Here is a 20,615-nt window from a genome sequence, read left to right on the forward strand (position 1 = left end):
CTCTCCCTCCTCTAAGCTCCTCTCTCCCTCCTCTAAGCTCCTCTCTTCCTCCTCTAAGCTCCACTCTCCCTCCTCTAAGCTCCGCTCTCCCTCCTCTAAGCTCCACTCTCCCTCCTCTAAGCTCCTCTCTCCCTCCTCTAAGCTCCTCTCTCCCTCCTCTAAACTCCACTCTCCCTCGACTAAGCTCCGCTCTCCCTCCTCTAAGCTCCGCTCTCCCTCCTCTAAGCTCCGCTCTCCCTCCTCTAAGTTCCTCTCTCCCTCCTCTAAGCTCCTCTCTCCCTCCTCTAAGCTCATTCGCTCTCCCTCTCTTCCCCTCTAAGCTCATCTCTTCCCCTCTAAGCTCCTCTCTCCCTCCTCTAAGCTCCACTCTTCCTCCTCTAAGATCCACTCTTCCTTCTCTAAGCTCCACTCTTCCTTCTCTAAGCTCCACTCTTCCTCCTCTAAGCTCCTCTCTCCCTCTCTTCCTCTAAGCTCCTCTCTCCCTCTCTTCCTCTAAGCTCCGCTCTCCCTCTCTTCCTCCTCTAAGCTCCACTCTTCCTCCTCTAAGCTCCTCTCTCCCTCTCGTCCTCCTCTAAGCTCCACTCTTCCTCCTCTAAGCTCCTCTCTCCCTCTCTTCCTCCTCTAAGCTCCACTCTTCCTCCTCTAAGCTCCTCTCTCCCTCTCTTCCTCCTCAAGCTCCTCTCTTCCTCCTCTAAACTCCACTCTTCCATCTCTAAGCTCCACTCTTCCTTCTCTAAGCTCCACTCTTCCTCCTCTAAGCTCCACTCTTCCTCCTCTAAGCTCCACTCTTCCTCCTCTAAGCTCCACTCTTCCTCCTCTAAGCACCCCTCTCTCTCCCCCTCTTCCCTCTCTGCTCCTCCTCTTCCCTCTCTGCTCCTTCTCTCCCTCTCTTCTGCCTCTAAGCTCCCCTCTCCTTTTGTCCCCTGATCATGTTTAGATATTATAACCTAGCTATTCAAACCAAATTCTTCTCAAACTGAAGATATTTTAAGTAGAAATTGAATTTTAAAAGCCTGTTATTTTAAATGAAGTGCCCTTTAATATAGACCACATGGAAAACTGTTACACCACCACCCGTTACATGCAACATTCGCTGCTGGGGATGCTTGTGTCTGCGTCCGCAGTGCCTAATCCTACGACTTCCAGGTTCGACGTCTGCAACCTTCCATCCCTGCTCTGGATCGAGCAGAGCTTCTCCATCTGTCGGAGGCCTACACCAGGTGCTGGGAGAAATGGGCTCAAGTTATTCTGCCTCTCGCCTGTCCATTAAGGGTTCTCCAAATCCTGTGAAGCATGGGATTGGGCGGATTTCCTCGTCCTTCTCGCCAGCCATGATATTGGGTAGTTCTATGGTAAGAAATGTAACCGTTCCTGGTGCAAAAACAATGTCCTATCCCGGAGCTCGAGTAAATGACATTACTAAGCTGCTCCCGGATGTACTACACCAGGACATGGAAATCGATTCTGTCGTAGTCCATCTGGGTTTAATGACATTATGAAGGGCAGTTCTGCACAGTTGATACTGGATTTTAAAGAGTTGATTGACTCTCTGCTAAACACTAACAAAAGACCCACCATATCTGGCCCTCTGCCATCTCTGAATCGCAGCACTGAATGCTTTAGCAGGATTCTTTCTCTTCACAACTGGCTACATGATTATTGCAGCTCAATGGGTGTAACCTTTGTTGACAATTTCCATACCTTTTGAGAAAAAAACACGTTTTATAAGGAGGATGGGATCCACCCAAATCATTTGGTTTCCTGGATCCTTTCACAGCACAATAAGGCTGCGTTTAGACAATGACTTATCAATGACCCAAGCCCAGCTCAACTAATCCCTACCATTGTGTCGCTGTATTGTCATAAAGCTTCAGCAGATGTACATTGTCCTAGGGGCGTTGTAAGTAACCTAATTTATGTCCCTCTAACTGCCCTGAATGCCTCTGCTGATCCTACAGTTATTGTATGCAGTAATCCTGTGCCTATGAACCAGATTTATACTGTTTGCACTATGCCAGTGTGCCCTAGGAGGAGGTCCACTGTGTGCAGCTCACCCTGCACTAACACAAATAACATGAGCATATCTACTTCTGCCAAGCTTTCCAGTAAAGCAATGAAAACAAGTAAACATCCCAGAAGAAAAGTACTCAAAATAGCCCACGTTAACATATGTTGCTTAAGGAACAAGGTTCATGAAATCAATAATTTGCTAGTATCAAATGACATCTCTGAAACTCACTTAGATAATACCTTTACAGTGGTAGCAATACAAGGTTATAACATTTACAGAAAATATAGAAAAGCCAGTGGTGGAGGTGTTGCTGTTTATATTCAGAACCACATTCCTATAAAGATTAGAGAGGGTCTCATGTTAAGGCCTGTTGAAATAATATGGCTACAGGTTCATCTGCCTCACCTTAAGCTCATTCTGGTGGGAAGCTGCTATAGACCACCAAGTGCTAACAGTCAGTATCTGGATAATGTGTGTGAAATGCTTGATGATGTATGTGACATCAACAGAGAGATATATTTTCTGGGTGATTCAAATATTGACTGGCTTTCATCAAGCAGCCCACTCAAGAAAAAGCTCCAAACTGTAACCAGTATCTACAACCTGGTTCAGGTTATCAGTCAACCTACCAGGGTAGTTACAAACAGTACAGGAATGAAATCATTATGTATTGATCCTATTTTGGTCCGTGGTGTATTATAAGGAGGAAACAAACTTCACACATTTACGATTGCTTATTCCAGTTACTAATAAACATGTACCAATTAAGAAAATGACTGTAAAAACTGTTAAATCCCCATGGATTGATGAGGAATTTAAAAAAATGTATGGTTGAGAGAGGCAAAAGGAATGGCAAATAAGTCCGGCTGAAAAAACGATATTGCCAACTACTTTAATGATTTTTTTTAATCGGGAAGATTAGCAAACTTAGGCATGACATGCCAGCAACAAACGCTGACACAACACATCCAAGCATATCGGACCAAATTATGAAAGACTAGCATTGTAATTTTGAATTCCATAAAGTCAGTGTGGAAGAGGTGAATTTTTTGTTGTTGTCTATCAACAATGACAAGCCACTGGGGCCTGACAACTTGGATGGAAAATTACTGAGGAAAATAGCAAACAATATTGCCACTCCTATTTGCCACATATTGAAATGAAGCCTACTAGAGAGTGTGTGCCCTCAGACTTGGAGGGAAGCTACAGTCATTCCACTACCTAAGAATAGTAAAGCCCTCTTTAATGGCTCAAATAGCCGACCAATCAGCCTGCTACCAACCCGTAGTTAACTTTAGGAAAAAAGTGCGTTTGACCAAATACAATGCTATTTCACAGGAAACAAATTGACAACCAACTTTCAGCACACTTATAGGGAAGAACATTCAACAAGCACAGTAATTACACAAATGACTGATGATTGTCTGAGAGAAATTTATTATAAAATAATTGTGAGGGCTGTTTTGTTGACATCATAGTCTAAAAAAAACCTGTGCTATGGATTTACACCCCCTGCTATATTGTGGATAAAGAGTTACCTGTCTAACAGAACACAGAAGGTGTTTACATTTACATTTACATTTAAGTCATTTAGCAGACGCTCTTATCCTTTAATGGAAGCCTCTCCTACATAATCCAGGTAGAATCAGGAATTTCCCAGGGCAGTTGTAGAGGCCCCTTACTTTTTCAAACTTCACTAACAACATGCCACTTGCTATGAGTAAAGCCGGTGTGCCTATGTATACAGATGACGCAACAATATACAGTTGAAGTCAGAAGTTTACATACACCTTAACCAACTACATTTAAACTCAACTCAGTTTTTCACAATTCCTGACATTTAATCAAAGTAAAAATTCCATGTCTTAAGCCAGTTAGGATCACCACTTGTTTTAAGAATGTGAAATGTCAGAATAGTAGACAGAATTATTTATTTCGGCTCTTATTTCTTTCATCACATTCCCAGTGGGTCAGAAGTTTACATACACTCAATTAGTATTTGGTAGCATTGCCTTTAAGTTGTTTAACTTGGGCCAAACGTTTTGGGTAGCCTTCCACAAGCTTCCCGCAATAAGTTGGGTGAATTTAACTGAGTCAGGGTTGTAAGGCCTCCTTGCTCGCACACACTTTTTCAGTTCTGCCCACACATTTTCTAACGAATTGAGGTCAGGGCTTTGTGATGCCAGTCCAATAACTTGTCCTTAAGCCATTTTGCCACAACTTTGGAAGTATGCTTGGGGTCATTGTCCATTTGGAAGAACCATTTGTTACAAAGCTTTAACTTCCTGACTGATGTCTTGAGCTGTTGCTTCAATATATCCACATAATTTCCCCTCCCTCATGATGCCATCTATTTTGTGAAGTGGACCAGTCCCTCCTGCAGCAAAGCACCCCACAACATGATGCTGCCACCCACGTTCTTGACGGTTGGGATGGTGTTCTTCAGCTTGCAAGCCTCCCCCGTTTTCCTCCCAACATAACGATGGTCATTATGGCCAAACAGTTCTATTTTTGTTTCATCAGACCAGAGGACATTTCTCATAAAGTAAAATATGTGTCCCAATGTGCAGTTGCAAACCATAGTCTGGATTTTTTTATGGCGGTTTTGGAGCAGTGGCTTCTTCCTTGCTGAGCGGCCTTTCAGTTTAAGTCGATATAGGACTCAATTTACTGTGGATATAGAAACTTTTGTACCTGTTTCTTCCAGCATCTTCACAAGGCCCTTTGCTGTTGTTCTGAAATTGATTTGCACTTTTCACACCAAAGTACGTTAATCTCTAGGAGACAGAAAGCGTCTCCTTCCTGAGTGGTATGACGGCTGCGTGGTCCCATGGCATTTATACTTGCGTACTATTGTTTGTACAGATGAACGGGGTACCTTCAGGCATTTGGAAATTGCTCTCAAGGATAAACCAGACTTGTGGAGGTCTACAATTTTTGTTCTGAGGTCTTGGCTGATTTATTTTGATTTTCACCCATGATGTCAAGGAAAGAGGCGTTTCTTTATTAAAGTACAATGAATAACAACCACGCTGCATTTTGGTCTGCCTCACCAGAAGAAAACCGTTACACTACCTTCTTAACACTATCAACAAGGCAGGTCCAACAGTCCCTAGTTTTGTCGCACCTGTTCAGTGGTGTAGTCAGGTGCCAAAAAATAGACTTTTTGGCTCAGAACAGGGCAGCATGGCTGGCTCTTGGATGTATTAATAATATGCATGTCAATCTCTCCGGGCTCAAAATGGAGGAGAGATCGACTTCATCACTACTTGTATTTATGAGAGGTATTGACATGTTGAATGCACCAAGCTGTCTGTTTGAACTAATGGCGCACAGCTCGGACAACCATGCATACCCCACAAGACATGCCACAAGAGGTCTCTTCACAGTCCCCAAGTCCAGAACAGACTATGACTACATGGAACTCTATTCCACATCAAGTGACTGATGCAAGCAGTAAAATGTTATTTTAAAAACAGATAAAATACACCTTACGGAACAGCGGTGACTGTGAAGCAACATATACATAGGCACAGACACATGCAGACACACACCGTAACATTGGCAGCAGCTAATGGGGATCCATAATAAATACAAATATGGTGGAACAATTTATTTTTAAATGTTCTTTTTTAAGAAACAGAACATCTAATAGTAAAATCATAGAGTAAAAGCAGGCTGGATCTACTCTTTCTGGACATTTTCTGGTGTTTTGTGTGTGAAAAATGAGTGAGCCGAGAAATAACACTTCAACCCTGTTACCCATAAATACCTGCATTCAATTGAATCTCCCTGTTGCACACAACAAGCTTCCCCTGTCACAGGGGGATTTCTGGATGATTTAAGATGAAATCATCAACCCTGTTATGGTCAACCCTGTTACTTTATTTTCACTTACTATATTCATTTAATATTTAAGGAATGGGAAAACATGTTTTTTAAATTTATTTGAACATGTACTCTTCATGACAGAATATAACAATTTGGTGAAATAAATCATATACGTTTTTTTTTTACCAAGTTACACTACCAAAAAGGGTCTAATTTTGTGTAACGACCCAGGTCATCTTAGCCTGATTGCTGTCTCTGTTTAGCTATTACATTCTACTCCTTGCCACTCCTGTTATTTGCAGGAGTGGAATGTTAGCTTAAAAGGCTGGTACCCAGACTGTAGCTCTCATGTAGCTCCACTTTTTGGTTTGCTTCCTGTCTTTAAGTTTGGTGTGGGTTTTTGTTTTTGTTGGCCTCTTATTGGGTCAATTTAGTGGGTACTCATGGTGGGTGTCTTTTAGGTCCCCGTTGTTGTTGCTAGTCAACATTCAGTGGACACCCCCACAATTGTCTTTCAGAACCTGTCCTAAAACCCCATCTGTTTCGATTTGTTTGTTGTCAGTGACTCTTTGTTAGTTCCGCCTTCTGTTTGAGGAACATTTTTGGCATTCTTGCTGAGGAACGTAACATAACTAATTAACATTGTATGGAGATGCCAATGCCTAACACAAACACTGGCAGACATTATAATAACTTTCAGTGAGTTAGCCTCACTAAATCCCTCTAATCTGAGTAGTAAAAGTCTTAGTAGTAAAACTCTTTTCTAATCTGAGTAGTAAAGGTTTTTGAATATACAGTATGACCAGTTAAAATCCAACTTTTATTCAAAGACAAGTAAAACACAAGAACCAAAATGTCTGCTACCTTCCCTAGTCATTGTGTGCTTATTACAATGTTTTCACAATAGGTTGATTTCATTTTTTTTTTAATAATTTCTGAAACTCTACTGCCATGGAGTTTCTCAATTTCAAAACCTGGTATAAAAAGTCTGTTTCACTTCTAATAGGAGTGTTCATGTGTGATCATTATTGGCTTTACTCTGTTTGTAAAGGCAATTTTAGGCAGCTGTTAAGTGTGGTGGAAACTATTGATCCAGAGCTGACCTTTCCCCTGTTTACCCTCTGATTCCCCATTAAATACTCATTATACTACATTATCATGTGGGTACATTCACTATTAAATAAACTAGGGGTTTATTTATGCGAAACGTCCTGACGTTTGGGTATGTGACAGATGATACTAAGATAGATAAAGAGCAAAGCAGAGCTTGTTGCACCAATATTCACAATTATTTTATGGGCTTGAGAGGTAGTCATGATACGGATCTGCATGTCCCCTTCTAACATGGGATGTGAGAGGACAACATGTGGTCTTTGACCACAATCTGGAGTCAAAAGTAAACTCCTCCTTCGGAATAAAAAACACTTTCTATGTCTCTGCCCCGCTTTTTTTTCTCACATTTATTTATCTCTTACAAAATACTCTTTCATTTAAATCATTAAAACAACATCTGGATTGAGTATTGCTTTGAGAAACAGAGAAATCACTTTAGAAATCACCAGTCTAAACATTTTACTTTGGCCAAAATGTTCTCACAGTGAATAGGCTACAGCATTTAACAAGGCTGCATATCATCTGTTCTGTCTGGCTGTGCATGTGCACAGAGTCGCCATAATCATTCACGCCTGTCTGTCAGTACCCACTGGGCACAGATGTCAATTCAACGTCTATTCTATGTTGGTTCAACGCAATTTGATTGAAATTACGTGGAAACAACATTTCGCTACACTCGCAATAACATCTGCTAACCATGTGTATGTGACAAATAAATTTACATTTTGATTTGACTCAACCAGTTTGTGCCCAGTGGGTATTAGTTAAATATACATAGTCATTATACACTGGTTGACACAGGCTTTCACCCTGTGAGCAGAGGTTATGCCCTGGTTATGTTACCCGATCCATATCACATTCAAGTCAGGCTATGGCAAACATTCCTCACGTCAAGTATCAAGGTGCAAAACAATAGTTTAACTCTAACCCAGAGACCCGACAGAGTCTCTCATCCAGCATTCCACTTCATCTTTCATTAGTACCTTAAAGCACACCTCAATTAAGTTTCTGACATAATCAAGTCACACACAAAAACTGTAAAAAAAACTAAAAAAACTAAAATGGTGCTGTAATTACAGTAGTCCATATTCCAACATGAATCAAGCTATTATTAATCAATCAATCATTCATTCATCATTCATCATTCATTCATTTTCCAGAGGAGGGAGTCTTTGGTTTTGACTTCTTAGCCTTGACCAAGAGTCTCTGTTTCTCCACTAATTTCTCCTCCAGACACTGGATAAGGACTGGGTCAACTTTGGGGTCCACCTTATTGGCGAACCAGCTGCCGTAGTTCATGAGCCAGTACAGCTCCCCAGCCCCATAGATACACACACTGCGGACATGTTTCCCTGTGCATGTTGGGTAAAGTGGTCCCTCCAGGTAACTCCACTTCACCAGCCTGGTCTTGCTCATTAGGTCTGTGATGTCGGCCTGGGCCCGGGGCACCTCGCCCGGCACGCCCGGCACCCGTGTCAGAGTGGCCCAGAAGTGTTCGTCTGGGGAGTAGGTGTCGTTCGACCACACCAGGAAATCCCTAGCCAGTGTAGACGTGTTCACATACGCTACAAACTCCCACGAGAGCACGAAGTAGGCACTGCCAATGAACATCTGGATGCCGCGTGGGGGAGGCTCCTTGGCCTTGTCGGTTTTCACTGGCATCTGGATGTACTCAAAGGCGGCGTCCTGCAGCTTGTGGTGGAAGGAGAAACGCTGCTTCTTGTATTTGCTTGGACGACTCGTCTCCATCATATTACCCCCCTGGAGCTTCTTCAGGTCGGCCACCAGCTCTATGTTGGAGCGCAAGGGAAAGTCCTGACCGCACAGGTTGATGACATACCTCCACTTGACCTCTGACCCCATGAGGTCAGACAGGCAGTTAAGGTCGGCTTTGAGGCGGCTAATGCTGGCGTACATCACTGTCTCCAGCTTAGAGGCGATAAAGACGTTGGGCAGACAGCGGGCCAGACCCTCCATGGCCTCTTTGAACAGTTCTGATGACTTCAGGTCGTAGTGGATACAGTAGATATTGTTAGGGGTGTAGATGGCCCGGAGGATCTTGTCCACCATGAAGGCAGATTTGTGGACCACCAGGGAGTAAGCCAGTGGAAAGGCCTCCTCCTCCTCGGACACCTGGACGGTGCCATAGCCCCGGGAGCGGAGGTAGCGTGGGCAGTTAGAGGTCAGGTTGATCAAGCTCTCATCCTGCTCCCACACCACCCCTTGTTTTCTGAAGACCAGTGACTTCCCCACCTCGGCCGGATCCATGTTGTAGATGGCATTGCAGTCAATGTTGTAGCTGTGGGGAGGCTCGACGTCATCGTAGCCTGCGGTAGTTCCGTACTGTTCAATAGTCACACTGTTTTTAATGGTGACCTTTAGGCAGAGCAGCAGCAAGGCACAGATCACCAGCAGCGACGATAATGAAGAAATAAATTGCTTCTTCCGCAGTCTGCTTGGAAAAACACATCTAATTTTCATTCTGTGGTGAGACAAAAGAATAATAGTTAATAAATAACTAGATAGCTAGTTATTTGATCTGTATAATCACCTTGCTCTGTAAAGTCAATATGATATCACAGGAAAACGTCATCTCACATTTTGCAAAAAGTTAGGAATCAACCCATTGACTTTGCTTAGGTCAATTGAAGCGGCTAATGGGGTTCCTAATTAGATACCCCAAATACCAAATACATTGCAGTCGATGGAAAAAGATGAGTTTCACAGGGCTATGGCTAGGATTAGGGTTGAGCCAAGATGTGGACATGAAATGAAAGTTAGGGTCAGAGATAAGAAAAGAGCTGTGAACCCATAGAGCACACATTGATAGCTATACATTACATTTACATTTAAGTCATTTAGCAACTGTTTAGCTAATGACAGTGGTGCAGCTCTAGTTCAGTATGCTTTATTCCTTTCTTCTAATAATCACTTAGGCTATTACACACTATGTGTCCATATAGGTTCAATTAGAGTAGCTATGGTTTCTGTTTTGTCATGTTAGTGTACAGTTGTAGCGAGTGCGCTGAGAGTCAAGAAGCAAGTACAGGGAGTGTGTGTTTTAATAAATAAACAGAACAATAAAACGCAAAACACAAAAACGCACCGACATGAAACAGAGTCAATAACACCTGGGAGTGAAAGATATCGGGAAGATAATCAAGGAGATGATGGTGAGTGTCATGTGGCGCTGGTGCGCTTGACGATGGTGACAGGTGTGCGGGATAATCCGCAGCCTGATGACCTAGAGGCCGGAGAGGGAATATACGTGACAGTACCCCTTCCCCGACGCGTGGCTACAGCCGCAGGATGCTGACAAAGGGAACGAACCCGAGGATCAGGAGCGGACCGGTCACCCCTGCTGAAGCGCGGGAACCTGCCACGCAGGTTGAGGTAATCTGCCGTTATGGACGCCGATTATGGCAGATTACATGAGGAAATTGTGGCAAACCACCTGTTACGCGAGTGCAGCGTCAAAAGGATGTTGTGGATGCAAGGAGCCATGGTAAATTGCTAGCTATCTTTAAAAAACAACATGATTGATGATATTACTAGGTTAACTAGCTTGTCCTGCGTTGCATATAATCAATGCGGTGCCTATTAAATTACCTTTATTTAACCAGGCAAATCAGTTAAGAACAAATTCTTATTTTCAGTGACGGCCTGGGAACAGTGGGTTAACTGCCTGTTCAGGGGCAGAACGACAGATTTGTACCTTGTCAGCTGGGGGGGTTGAACTCACAACCTTCCGGTTACTAGTCCAACGCTATAACCACTAAGCTACCCTGCCGCCCCATATACTTCAACTTCGTCAAGGGTGATATAACAAAAGCACATTCACAAAAACACAATTTTTGCACAAATTGACCTAAACATCAATGCCTTTCTTAAAATAAATACACAAGTATTTTTTTGAACCTGCATATTTAGTTAAGAAATTCATGTTACAAGGCATTATTAACTAGGGAAATTGTGTCTCTCTTGCGTTCATTGCATGCAGAGTCAGGGTATATGCAACAGTTTGGGCAGCCTGGCTCGTTGCGAATTTTACATAATTATGACATAACATTGAAGGTTTTCGCCCGTTCGATAAAATGCGGAGCGGTTCAGTATTTCACTGAAAGAATAAACGTTTGTTTTTCTAAATGATAGTGTAGAACACCATTGACCAAAATGCATTGCTCAATTAACTTTCAAAAGATGGTTCCAAAGTTTGGTTTTACATTTTTTCTTCCCCTATGTATGAAGTCACACACGTGTGTGTGTGCGTGTGATTTCAAACTAATTAAGCCACATAAAGACACACGAAATCTGTCGAAATACTTTGTGTACATATTTGCACGAATTGAGTGAAATTATTGCCCTTGAGGATAAATGCAGTTTATTCAATTTAGTAAAATTACTACAATAGAAACGACTCCAACCAGTTATGGCGGTAAAATCATACTGTATAAAAAAAATTCTGCACAGCTGTAATGGAAACAGGACATTTTCGGTACAATTTTATAAATGCCGAAAATATGTTCGTTTTTACAATGGTGGGATATTGGTGGAAATGCCTTTATGCACATATGTATATAATAACCATCATATTGAAGTACACATGGAGTCACACGATGATATGGGGTGTGGTCCTCCAGTAGGACTCAGGAAACCATACCGTTTATTAGGCTACAGATGAAACGAGGGTTTACTTCACAGGGTGGTGAAAGTACAGTGATGAGCTTGGTGCTGTTTTCCAATAAATATCGAGGATCTTATTCTGGTGACATGATGATCGATGTTTGACTGCCGTTTGACAAATATAATCTTGTCATAACCTACGTGCACTTTATCTGCGAGCTGTTGGCTAGAGCGCATGTGTCAAGACCGGAATAGGCAGTCACATTTGTTATTTAACAGAACAGTTTCTATGACAATATGTATGACTTTACTCGCATAAAAACTGGATGGGAACGTTATTTGTGGTCACCATGTAAAAGCTATAAACTATTTTCACAGTGAATTACAAGATTTCACGTGAACTACATTTCTCTTTGCACCAGCATAATTGACTTACATTACTTGGAGTGATAAAAAATACTTTTCTCTTCAACCATTTTAGACCAAGGTCAATCGAAAAGTATGTATGTGTCCTTTGCTCTTGCTGCTGCTACAATCCCACTCACGTCTGTAAACTTGTCATCAATTTCTCCAAAGTCTTATTCCACAGACTGTTGTTCGGTGTTCGGTAACCCCTGATACCACACCAATGTGTTGTTGTCAAGGATGAAGTTCATTGCAGAGCTCTGTCTTCAATGAATGTCCCATCACGTTGAAATTATGCGCCGTGCTATATATTTCTCTCTTTACACACAGAGCACGCGGAGTGAAGTTTCCTTTTCACGGAAGCAATAAAGACCGAGTGAAGTTTCCTTTTCACGAAAGAGAGAGGAAGGAATGAAGGAAGTAGGGAGGGGAGGTTTGGTTAGGCTGGGGATGTGCATGACTATTACAATTACATTATGCAATGCGTAGTAAATTGCTGTGGTTCTTTCATGGTAAAAATCAGTCATGCATGGGAGAATTGACAGTTTATCTGGTGCCAGGGGAGTTTTCCTGATCTGGTAACTTAACCAGGCAAAACTCTGGACCTTATATGGTATGACGTGGTTAATTTATTGTGAAACTGTTTAATATAGGCTATAATGAGAGCGACGTTTTTCTAATCAGGTCACATGATTTCTTCAAAACTCCTGGAAAATGTCATGGCCTTGGGGAGAATGAAAACCTTGTCAAACTGCATCAACCTTTTACTTGTTTAAAGGAGGACTAGGGGGGTGCCTATACACAATATGATTGGGCAATAAAACTCCGAGGGCTGAGCTTGCTTCATGCAGATTTACGTCGTGTAGTCCTGCGCTATGCTGCTGCAGGCCTAACAAAACCTTTACTCAGTCTGCGCTATTGTGTATATTGATTAATTGCAGTTACTAATTTTGATAGAAAATGTCTAGGTAGCTTAGTCCGGCGAGGTTTGAATATAAACCAAATGTGATATAATTCACATTTTCTCACATACAAATGGGCTATAGGCTAAATATACAATATTTCCGCTTAATTTACACTTGCCAGAAGGACAGGGCGCATAGTAGGCTTGATCAACTCCGGTCCTCCAGGACCACCAACAGGCGCACCTGATTCTACTTGTCAGGTAATCATCAACCCCTTGATAAGTTTAATCAGGTGTTTTTTGTCTAAATTTAGGCTGCTACATTTATGTAAGAGTTTTTGCATGTCTGTCGGGAGTGATTTGTTATCATGCTTGCTAAATAAATACCGGAGGAAAGTGGCAAGCTCGACTTGCATGTTGTGCCCGGCCCGCGCAACAGGAAAAGAGCCTGCAGCAGCACTCCGATGTGAAAGACATATACATTGTGCGTGAGTTGACGAATCTATATAAATAAAATGGCACTTGTTTTATGGTGATTGAAAAATGCTGTGGCAAATGCCGCCTCGCGAAACCTTTTCTGGCGGCAATGCTCTGACATGACAGAATTGATTGAGACATGGGCTATTTTTAGTGTCTTACACCATTTAAATTGAAGTACTTTACCCCACTGCTGAAGCTGTGGCTTCCACAATTTTATTCATTTTAAACCATGTAACTTTTGATGCATCAGCTATTTTGTCAATGTTCCCAACATAACTTAATGCTGTGCAGTACTTAATGCTGATTGGTTTATGGTTCTGCACACTATAGTGGCTGTCTAGTTAGAACACTATGTTGAGACCGGTCAAGCCAAATGGTGTTCGCCAGCCAAATAGTGTTGTCGTCATATCAGAGCACACAATGTTTCAATTAGTCACTTTTTGCTTAAAAGGTCAGTACCCTGTTTAGCCTGCCAGAAGTTGACCCTGGAGTTGAAGCTCATCAAAGTTGTTTCACCATGGCACATGATCGGTAAGTGTCCCAATTCAAATTTTGCCCTGATAAGTTGTTTTGTAATGGTTTCTTTATGATTAACTAGATGTGGTGTGATCTTAACAACCTACAGGAACTCAAGTGCTTTTGTTCACCTGACTGAGAATTCCTCACAATCAAATGCCGACCGCATTATCTACCAAGATAGTTATCTCCGATCATAATCACAGTCGTGTATCTTGCTTCTACACCTGCATTGCTTGCTGTTTGGGGTTTTAGGCTGGGTTTCTGTACAGCACTTTGAGATATCAGCTGATGTACGAAGGGCTATATAAATACATTTGATTTGATATATTGCTTGCTTTGAGGACAATACAGTGCCACTGACATGGCCCGCTAACAAAACCAGCGGGCTCTCATTCACTGTAGCCAACGTGAGTAAAACATTTAAGCGTGTTAACCCTCACAAGGCTGCAGGCCCAGATGGCATCTCCGGCCGTGTCCTCAGAGCATGCGCAGACCAGCTGGTTGGTGTGTTTTAGAGGTCGACCGATAATGATTTTTCAACGCTGACATCGACTATTGGAGGACCAAAAAAATACCGATTAATTTTACATTTACATTTAAGTCATTTAGCAGACGCTCTTATCCAGAGCGACTTACAAATTTGTGCATTCACCTTATGACATCCAGTGGAACAGTCACTTTACAATAGTGCATCTAAATCTTAAAGGGGGGGGGGATACTTATCCTATCCTAGGTATTCCTTAAAGAGGTGGGGTTTCAGGTGTCTCCGGAAGGTGGTGATTGACTCCGCTGTCCTGGCGTCGTGAGGGTGTTTGTTCCACCATTAGGGGGCCAGAGCAGCGAACAGTTTTGACTGGGCTGAGCGGGAGCTGTACTTCCTCAGTGGTAGGGAGGCGAGCAGGCCAGAGGTGGATGAACGCAGTGCCCTTGTTTGGGTGTAGGGCCTGATCATAGCCTGGAGGTACTGAGGTGCCGTTCCCCTCACAGCTCCGTAGGCAAGCACCACGGTCTTGTAGCGGATGCGAGCTTCAACTGGAAGCCAGTGGAGAGAACGGATGAGCGGGGTGACGTGAGAGAACTTGGGAAGGTTGAACACCAGACGGGCTGCGGCGTTCTGGATGAGTTGAAGGGGTTTAATGGCACAGGCAGGGAGCCCAGCCAACAGCGAGTTGCAGTAATCCAGACGGGAGATGACAAGTGCCTGGATTAGGACCTGCGCCGCTTCCTGTGTGAGGCAGGGTCGTACTCTGCGGATGTTGTAGAGCATGAACCTACAGGAACGGGCCACCGCCTTGATGTTGTTTGAGAACGACAGGGTGTTGTCCAGGATCACACCAAGGTTCTTAGCGCTCTGGGAGGAGGACACAATGGAGTTGTCAACCGTGATGGCGAGATCATGGAACGGGCAGTCCTTCCCCGGGAGGAAGAGCAGCTCCGTCTTGCCGAGGTTCAGCTTGGGGTGGTGATCCGTCATCCACACTGATATGTCTGCCAGACATGCAGAGATGCGATTCGCCACCTGGTCATCAGAAGGGGGAAAGGAGAAGATTAGTTGTGTGTCGTCTGCATAGCAATGATAGGAGAGACCATGTGAGGTTATGACAGAGCCAAGTGACTTGGTGTATAGCGAGAATAGGAGAGGGCCTAGAACAGAGCCCTGGGGGACACCAGTGGTGAGAGCGCGTGGTGAGGAGACAGATTCTCGCCACGTCACCTGGTAGGAGCGACCTGTCAGGTAGGACGCAATCCAAGCGTGGGCCGCGCCGGAGATGCCCAACTCGGAGAGGGTGGAGAGGAGGATCTGATGGTTCACAGTATCGAAGGCAGCCGATAGATCTAGAAGGATGAGAGCAGAGGAGAGAGAGTTAGCTTTAGCAGTGCGGAGCGCCTCCGTGATACAGAGGAGAGCAGTCTCAGTTGAATGACTAGTCTTGAAACCTGACTGATTTGGATCAAGAAGGTCATTCAGGGAGAGCTGGCCAAGGACGGCACGTTCAAGCGTTTTGGAGAGAAAAGAAAGAAGGGATACTGGTCTGTAATTGTTGACATCGGAGGGATCGAGTGTAGGTTTTTTCAGAAGGGGGTGCAACTCTCGCTCTCTTGAAGACTGAAGGGACGTAGCCAGCGGTCAGTGATGAGTTGATGAGCGAGGTGAGGTAAGGGAGAAGGTCTCCGGAAATGGTCTGGAGAAGAGGGGAGGGGATAGGGTCAAGCGGGCAGGTTGTTGGGCGGCCGGCCGTCACAAGACGCGAGATTTCATCTGGAGAGAGAGGGGAGAAAGAGGTCAGAGCACAGGGTAGGGCAGTGTGAGCAGAACCAGCGGTGTCGTTTGACTTAGCAAACGAGGATCCGATGTCGTCGACCTTCTTTTCAAAATGGTTGACGAAGTCGTCTGCAGAGAGGGAGGGGGGGGGAGGATTCAAGAGGGAGGAGAAGGTGGCAAAGAGCTTCCTAGGGTTAGAGGCAGATGCTTGGAATTTAGCGTGGTAGAAAGTGGCTTTAGCAGCAGAGACCGAGGAGGAAAATGTAGAGAGGAGGGAGTGAAAGGATGCCAGGTCCGCAGGGAGGCCAGTTTTCCTCCATTTCCGCTCGGCTGCCCGGAGCCCTGTTCTGTGAGCTCGCAATGAGTCATCGAGCCACGGAGCGGGAGGGGAGGACCGAGCCGGCCTGGAAGATAGGGGACATAGAGAGTCAAAGGATGCAGAGAGGGAGGAGAGGAGGGTTGAGGAGGCAGAATCAGGAGATGGGTTGAAGGTTTGAGCGGAGGGAAGAGATGATAGGATGGAAGAGGAGAGAGTAGCGGGGGAGAGAGAGCGAAGGTTGGGACGGCGCGATACCATCAGAGTAGGGGCAGTGTGGGAGGTGTTGGATGAGAGCGAGAGGGAAAAGGATACAAGGTAGTGGTCGGAGACTTGGAGGGGAGTTGCAATGAGGTTAGTGGAAGAACAGCATCTAGTAAAGATGAGGTCGAGCGTATTGCCTGCCTTGTGAGTAGGGGGGGAAGGTGAGAGGGTGAGGTCAAAAGAGGAGAGAAGTGGAAAGGAGGCAGAGAGGAATGAGTCAAAGGTAGACGTGGGGAGGTTAAAGTCGCCCAGAACTGTGAGAGGTGAGCCGTCCTCAGGAAAGGAGCTTATCAAGGCATCAAGCTCATTGATGAACTCTCCGAGGGAACCTGGAGGGCGATAAATGATAAGGATGTTAAGCTTGAAAGGGCTGGTAACTGTGACAGCATGGAATTCAAAGGAGGCGATAGACAGATGGGTAAGGGGAGAAAGAGAGAATGACCACTTGGGAGAGATGAGGATCCCGGTGCCACCACCCCGCTGACCAGAAGCTCTCGGTGTGTGCGAGAACACGTGGGTGGACGAAGAGAGAGCAGTAGGAGTAGCAGTGTTGTCTGTGGTGATCCATGTTTCCGTTAGTGCCAAGAAGTCGAGGGACTGGAGGGAGGCATAGGCTGAGATGAACTCTGCCTTGTTGACCGCAGATCGGCAGTTCCAGAGGCTACCGGAGACCTGGAACTCCACGTGGGTCGTGCGCGCTGGGACCACCAGATTAGGGTGGCCGCGGCCACGCGGTGTGGAGCGTTTATGGTCTGTGCAGAGAGGAGAGAACAGGGATAAACAGACACATAGTTGACAGGCTACAGAAGAGGCTACGCTAATGCAAAGGAGATTGGAATGACAAGTGGACTACACGTCTCGAATGTTCAGAAAGTTAAGCTACGTAGCAAGAATCTTATTGACTAAAATGATTAAAATGATACAGTACTGCTGAAGTAGGCTAGCTGGCAGTGGGTGCGTTGTTGACACTACACTAATCAAGTCGTTCCGTTGAGTGTAATAGTTTCTACAGTGCTGCTATTCGGGGGCTAGCTGGCTAGCTAGTAGTGTTTACGTTACGTTGCGTTAAAAGAACGACAATAGCTGGCTAGCTAACCTAGAAAATCGCTCTAGACTACACAATTATCTTTGATACAAAGACGGCTATGTAGCTAGCTATGTAGCTAGCTACGATCAAACAAATCAAACCGTTGTACTGTAATGAAATGAAATGAAAATGTGATACTACCTGTGAATGCGACCGGGTTGTTGAGTTCTATTCAGAAGACGTTGGCTAGCTGTTGGCTAGCTAGCAGAGTCTCCTACGTTAAGGACGACAAATAGCTGGCTAGCTAACCTCGGTAAATTAAGATAATCACTCTAAGACTAGACACTCTAAACCTAAACAACACAATTATCTTGGAACGAAGATACGAAGACAGCAAAGACAGCTATGTAGCTAGCTAACACTACACTAATCAAGTCGTTCAGTTGAGTGTAATAGTTTTCCCAGTGTAGCTAATCAGTGGACGTTAGCTAGCTGGCTAGTGAAGACTACGTTAGGACGGCGAAATACGATAATTACGCAATTGTCTTTGATACAAAGACGGCTATGTAGCTAGCTCAGAAGAAATTGCTAAGATTAGACAAATCAAACCGTTGTGCTATAATGAAATATAATGAAATGTAATGAAAAAGTTATACTACCTGCGGGAGCGAAGTGCCGATGCGACCACTCGCTCCAAACTCTGTTCTGCCCAGACTATTTTTATTTTATTTGTAATAATGACAATTAAAACAACACTGAATGAACACTTATTTTAACTTAATACATCAATACAAATCTATTTAGCCTCAAATAAATAATGAAACATGTTCAATTTGGTTTAAATAATGCAAAAACAAAGTTGGAGAAGAAAGTAAAAGTGCAATATGTGCCATAAAAAAAGCTAATGTTTAAGTTCCTTGCTCAGAACATGAGAACATATGAAAGCTGGTGGTTCCTTTTAACATGAGACTTCAACATTCCAAGGTAAGAGGTTTTTAGGTTGTAGTTAATATAGTATTTATAGGACTATTTCTCTCTATACCATTTGTATTCCATATACCTTTGACTATTGGATGTTCTTATAGGCACTTTAGTATTGCCAGTAACAGTACAGCTTCCGTCCCTCTCCTCGCTCCTACCTGGGCTCGAACGAGGAACACATCGACAACAGCCATACTCGAAGCAGCGTTTCCCATGCAGAGCAAGGGGAACAACTACGCCAAGTCTCAGAGCGAGTGGTGTTTGAAACGCTATTGGCGCGCAACCCTGATAGGCTTGAAGTCATAAACAGCGCAATGCTTGAAGCACAGTGAAGAGCTGCTGGCAAAACGCACAAAAGTGCTGTTTGAATGAATGCTTACGAGCCTGCTGCTGCCTACAATCGCGCAGTCGGACTGCTCTATCAAATATAAAATCGTAGACTTAATTATAACATAATAACACACAGAAATATAAGCCTTGTCATTAATATGGTCGAATCCGGAAACTATCATTTCGAAAACAAAATGTTTATTATTATCGCATATACACTGACTCTGCATGCAATGAACGCAAGAGAAGTGACACAATTTCACCTGGTTAATATTGCCTGCTAACCTGGATTTCTTTTAGCTAAATATGCAGGATTAAAAATATATACTTCTGTATTTACTTTAAGAAAGGCATGGGTGTTTATGGTTAGGTACAGTCGTGCAACTATTGTGCTTCTTTCGCAAATGCCCTTTTGTTAAATCATCCCCCCTGCGTTGCATCAATTATATGCAACGCAGGACACGCTAGATAAACTAGTAATATCATCAACCATGTGTAGTTAACTAGTGATTATGATTGATTTATCTTATAAAAAACAGTTTAATGCTAGCTAGCAACTTACCTTGGCTTCGTACTGCATTCGCGTAACAGGCAGTCTCCTCGTGGAGTGCAATGAGAGGCAGGTGGTTAGAGCATTGGACTAGTTAACTGTAAGGTTGCAAGATTGAATCCCCGAGCTGACCAGGTAAAAATCTGTTCTGCCCTTGAACAAGGCAGTTAACCCACCGTTCCTAGGCAGTCATTGAAAATAAGAATGTGTTCTTAACTGACTTGCCTAGTTAAATAAAGGTGTAAAATATTTTAAAATCTCCCAAATCGGTGTCCAAAAATACTGATTTCCGATTGTTATGAAAACTTTAAGTCGGCACTAATTAATCGGCAATTCCGCTTAATCGGTCGACCTCTAGTCGACCTCTAGTGTGTTTACAGACAATCGCATCCCCACATGCTTCAAGAGGGCCACCATTGTTGCTGTTCTCAAGAAAGCTAAGGTAACTGAGCTAAATGACTACGGCCCTGTAGCACTAACTTACGTCATCATGAAGTGCTTTAAGAGACTAGTCAAGGACCATATCACCTCCACCCTAGACCCACTCCAATTTGCTCTTTGCCCCAATAGGTCCACAGATGACGCAATCGCCAGCACACTGCCCTAACACATCTGGACAAGAGGAATACTTATTTAAGAATGCTGTTTGTCGATTACAGCTCAGCATTTAACACCATAGTACCCGCCCCCAGGTGGTGAGGGTAGGCAACAACATCTCCACCCCGCTGATCCTCAACACTGGGTCCCCACAAGGGTGCATTCTCAGCCCTCTCCTGTACTCCCTGTTCACCCACGACTGCGTGGCCATGCACGCCTCCAACTCAATAATCAAGTTTGCAAACGACACTGCAATTGTAGGCTTGATTACCAACAACGACGAGACGGCCTACAGGGAGGAGGTGAGGGCCCTCTGAGTGTGGTGTCAGGAAAATAACCTCACACAATGTCAACAAAACAAAGGAGATTATCGTAGGCTTCAGGAAACAGCAGAGGGAGAA

General features: G+C 43.9%; 1 protein-coding gene and 1 long non-coding RNA gene across 4 annotated transcripts; one reads left to right on the forward strand and one right to left on the reverse strand.

Annotated features, from left to right (window-relative positions):
• Nucleotides 1-7,282: 7,282 nt before the first annotated feature.
• Nucleotides 7,283-12,397, reverse strand: LOC124000825 (beta-1,3-galactosyl-O-glycosyl-glycoprotein beta-1,6-N-acetylglucosaminyltransferase 4-like). Of its 2 annotated transcripts, none has more exons than XM_046307460.1 (2): nucleotides 12,124-12,397; nucleotides 7,283-9,437 (listed from the first exon to the last, which is right to left on the reverse strand). In XM_046307460.1, exons 1-2 carry the CDS (start codon nucleotides 12,138-12,140, stop codon nucleotides 8,105-8,107), a joined length of 1,350 nt encoding a protein of 449 aa, XP_046163416.1. In that variant the 5' UTR covers nucleotides 12,141-12,397; the 3' UTR covers nucleotides 7,283-8,104. The 2 variants fall into 2 exon arrangements, with proteins under 2 accessions (XP_046163416.1, XP_046163417.1); XM_046307461.1 differs by having other exon boundaries at nucleotides 12,015-12,395.
• A 65-nt stretch (nucleotides 12,398-12,462) lies between these two features.
• Nucleotides 12,463-20,235, forward strand: LOC124000826. 2 transcript variants are annotated; one of them, XR_006832665.1, is made up of 3 exons: nucleotides 12,463-13,371; nucleotides 13,819-13,898; nucleotides 20,188-20,235. It is a non-coding gene; the product is annotated as an uncharacterized LOC124000826 (long non-coding RNA). The 2 variants fall into 2 exon arrangements; XR_006832664.1 differs by having other exon boundaries at nucleotides 19,976-20,221.
• Nucleotides 20,236-20,615: the final 380 nt, after the last annotated feature.

Source organism: Oncorhynchus gorbuscha, linkage group LG16, assembly GCF_021184085.1.
Source record: "Oncorhynchus gorbuscha isolate QuinsamMale2020 ecotype Even-year linkage group LG16, OgorEven_v1.0, whole genome shotgun sequence".
NCBI classification, from domain to species: domain Eukaryota; kingdom Metazoa; phylum Chordata; class Actinopteri; order Salmoniformes; family Salmonidae; genus Oncorhynchus; species Oncorhynchus gorbuscha.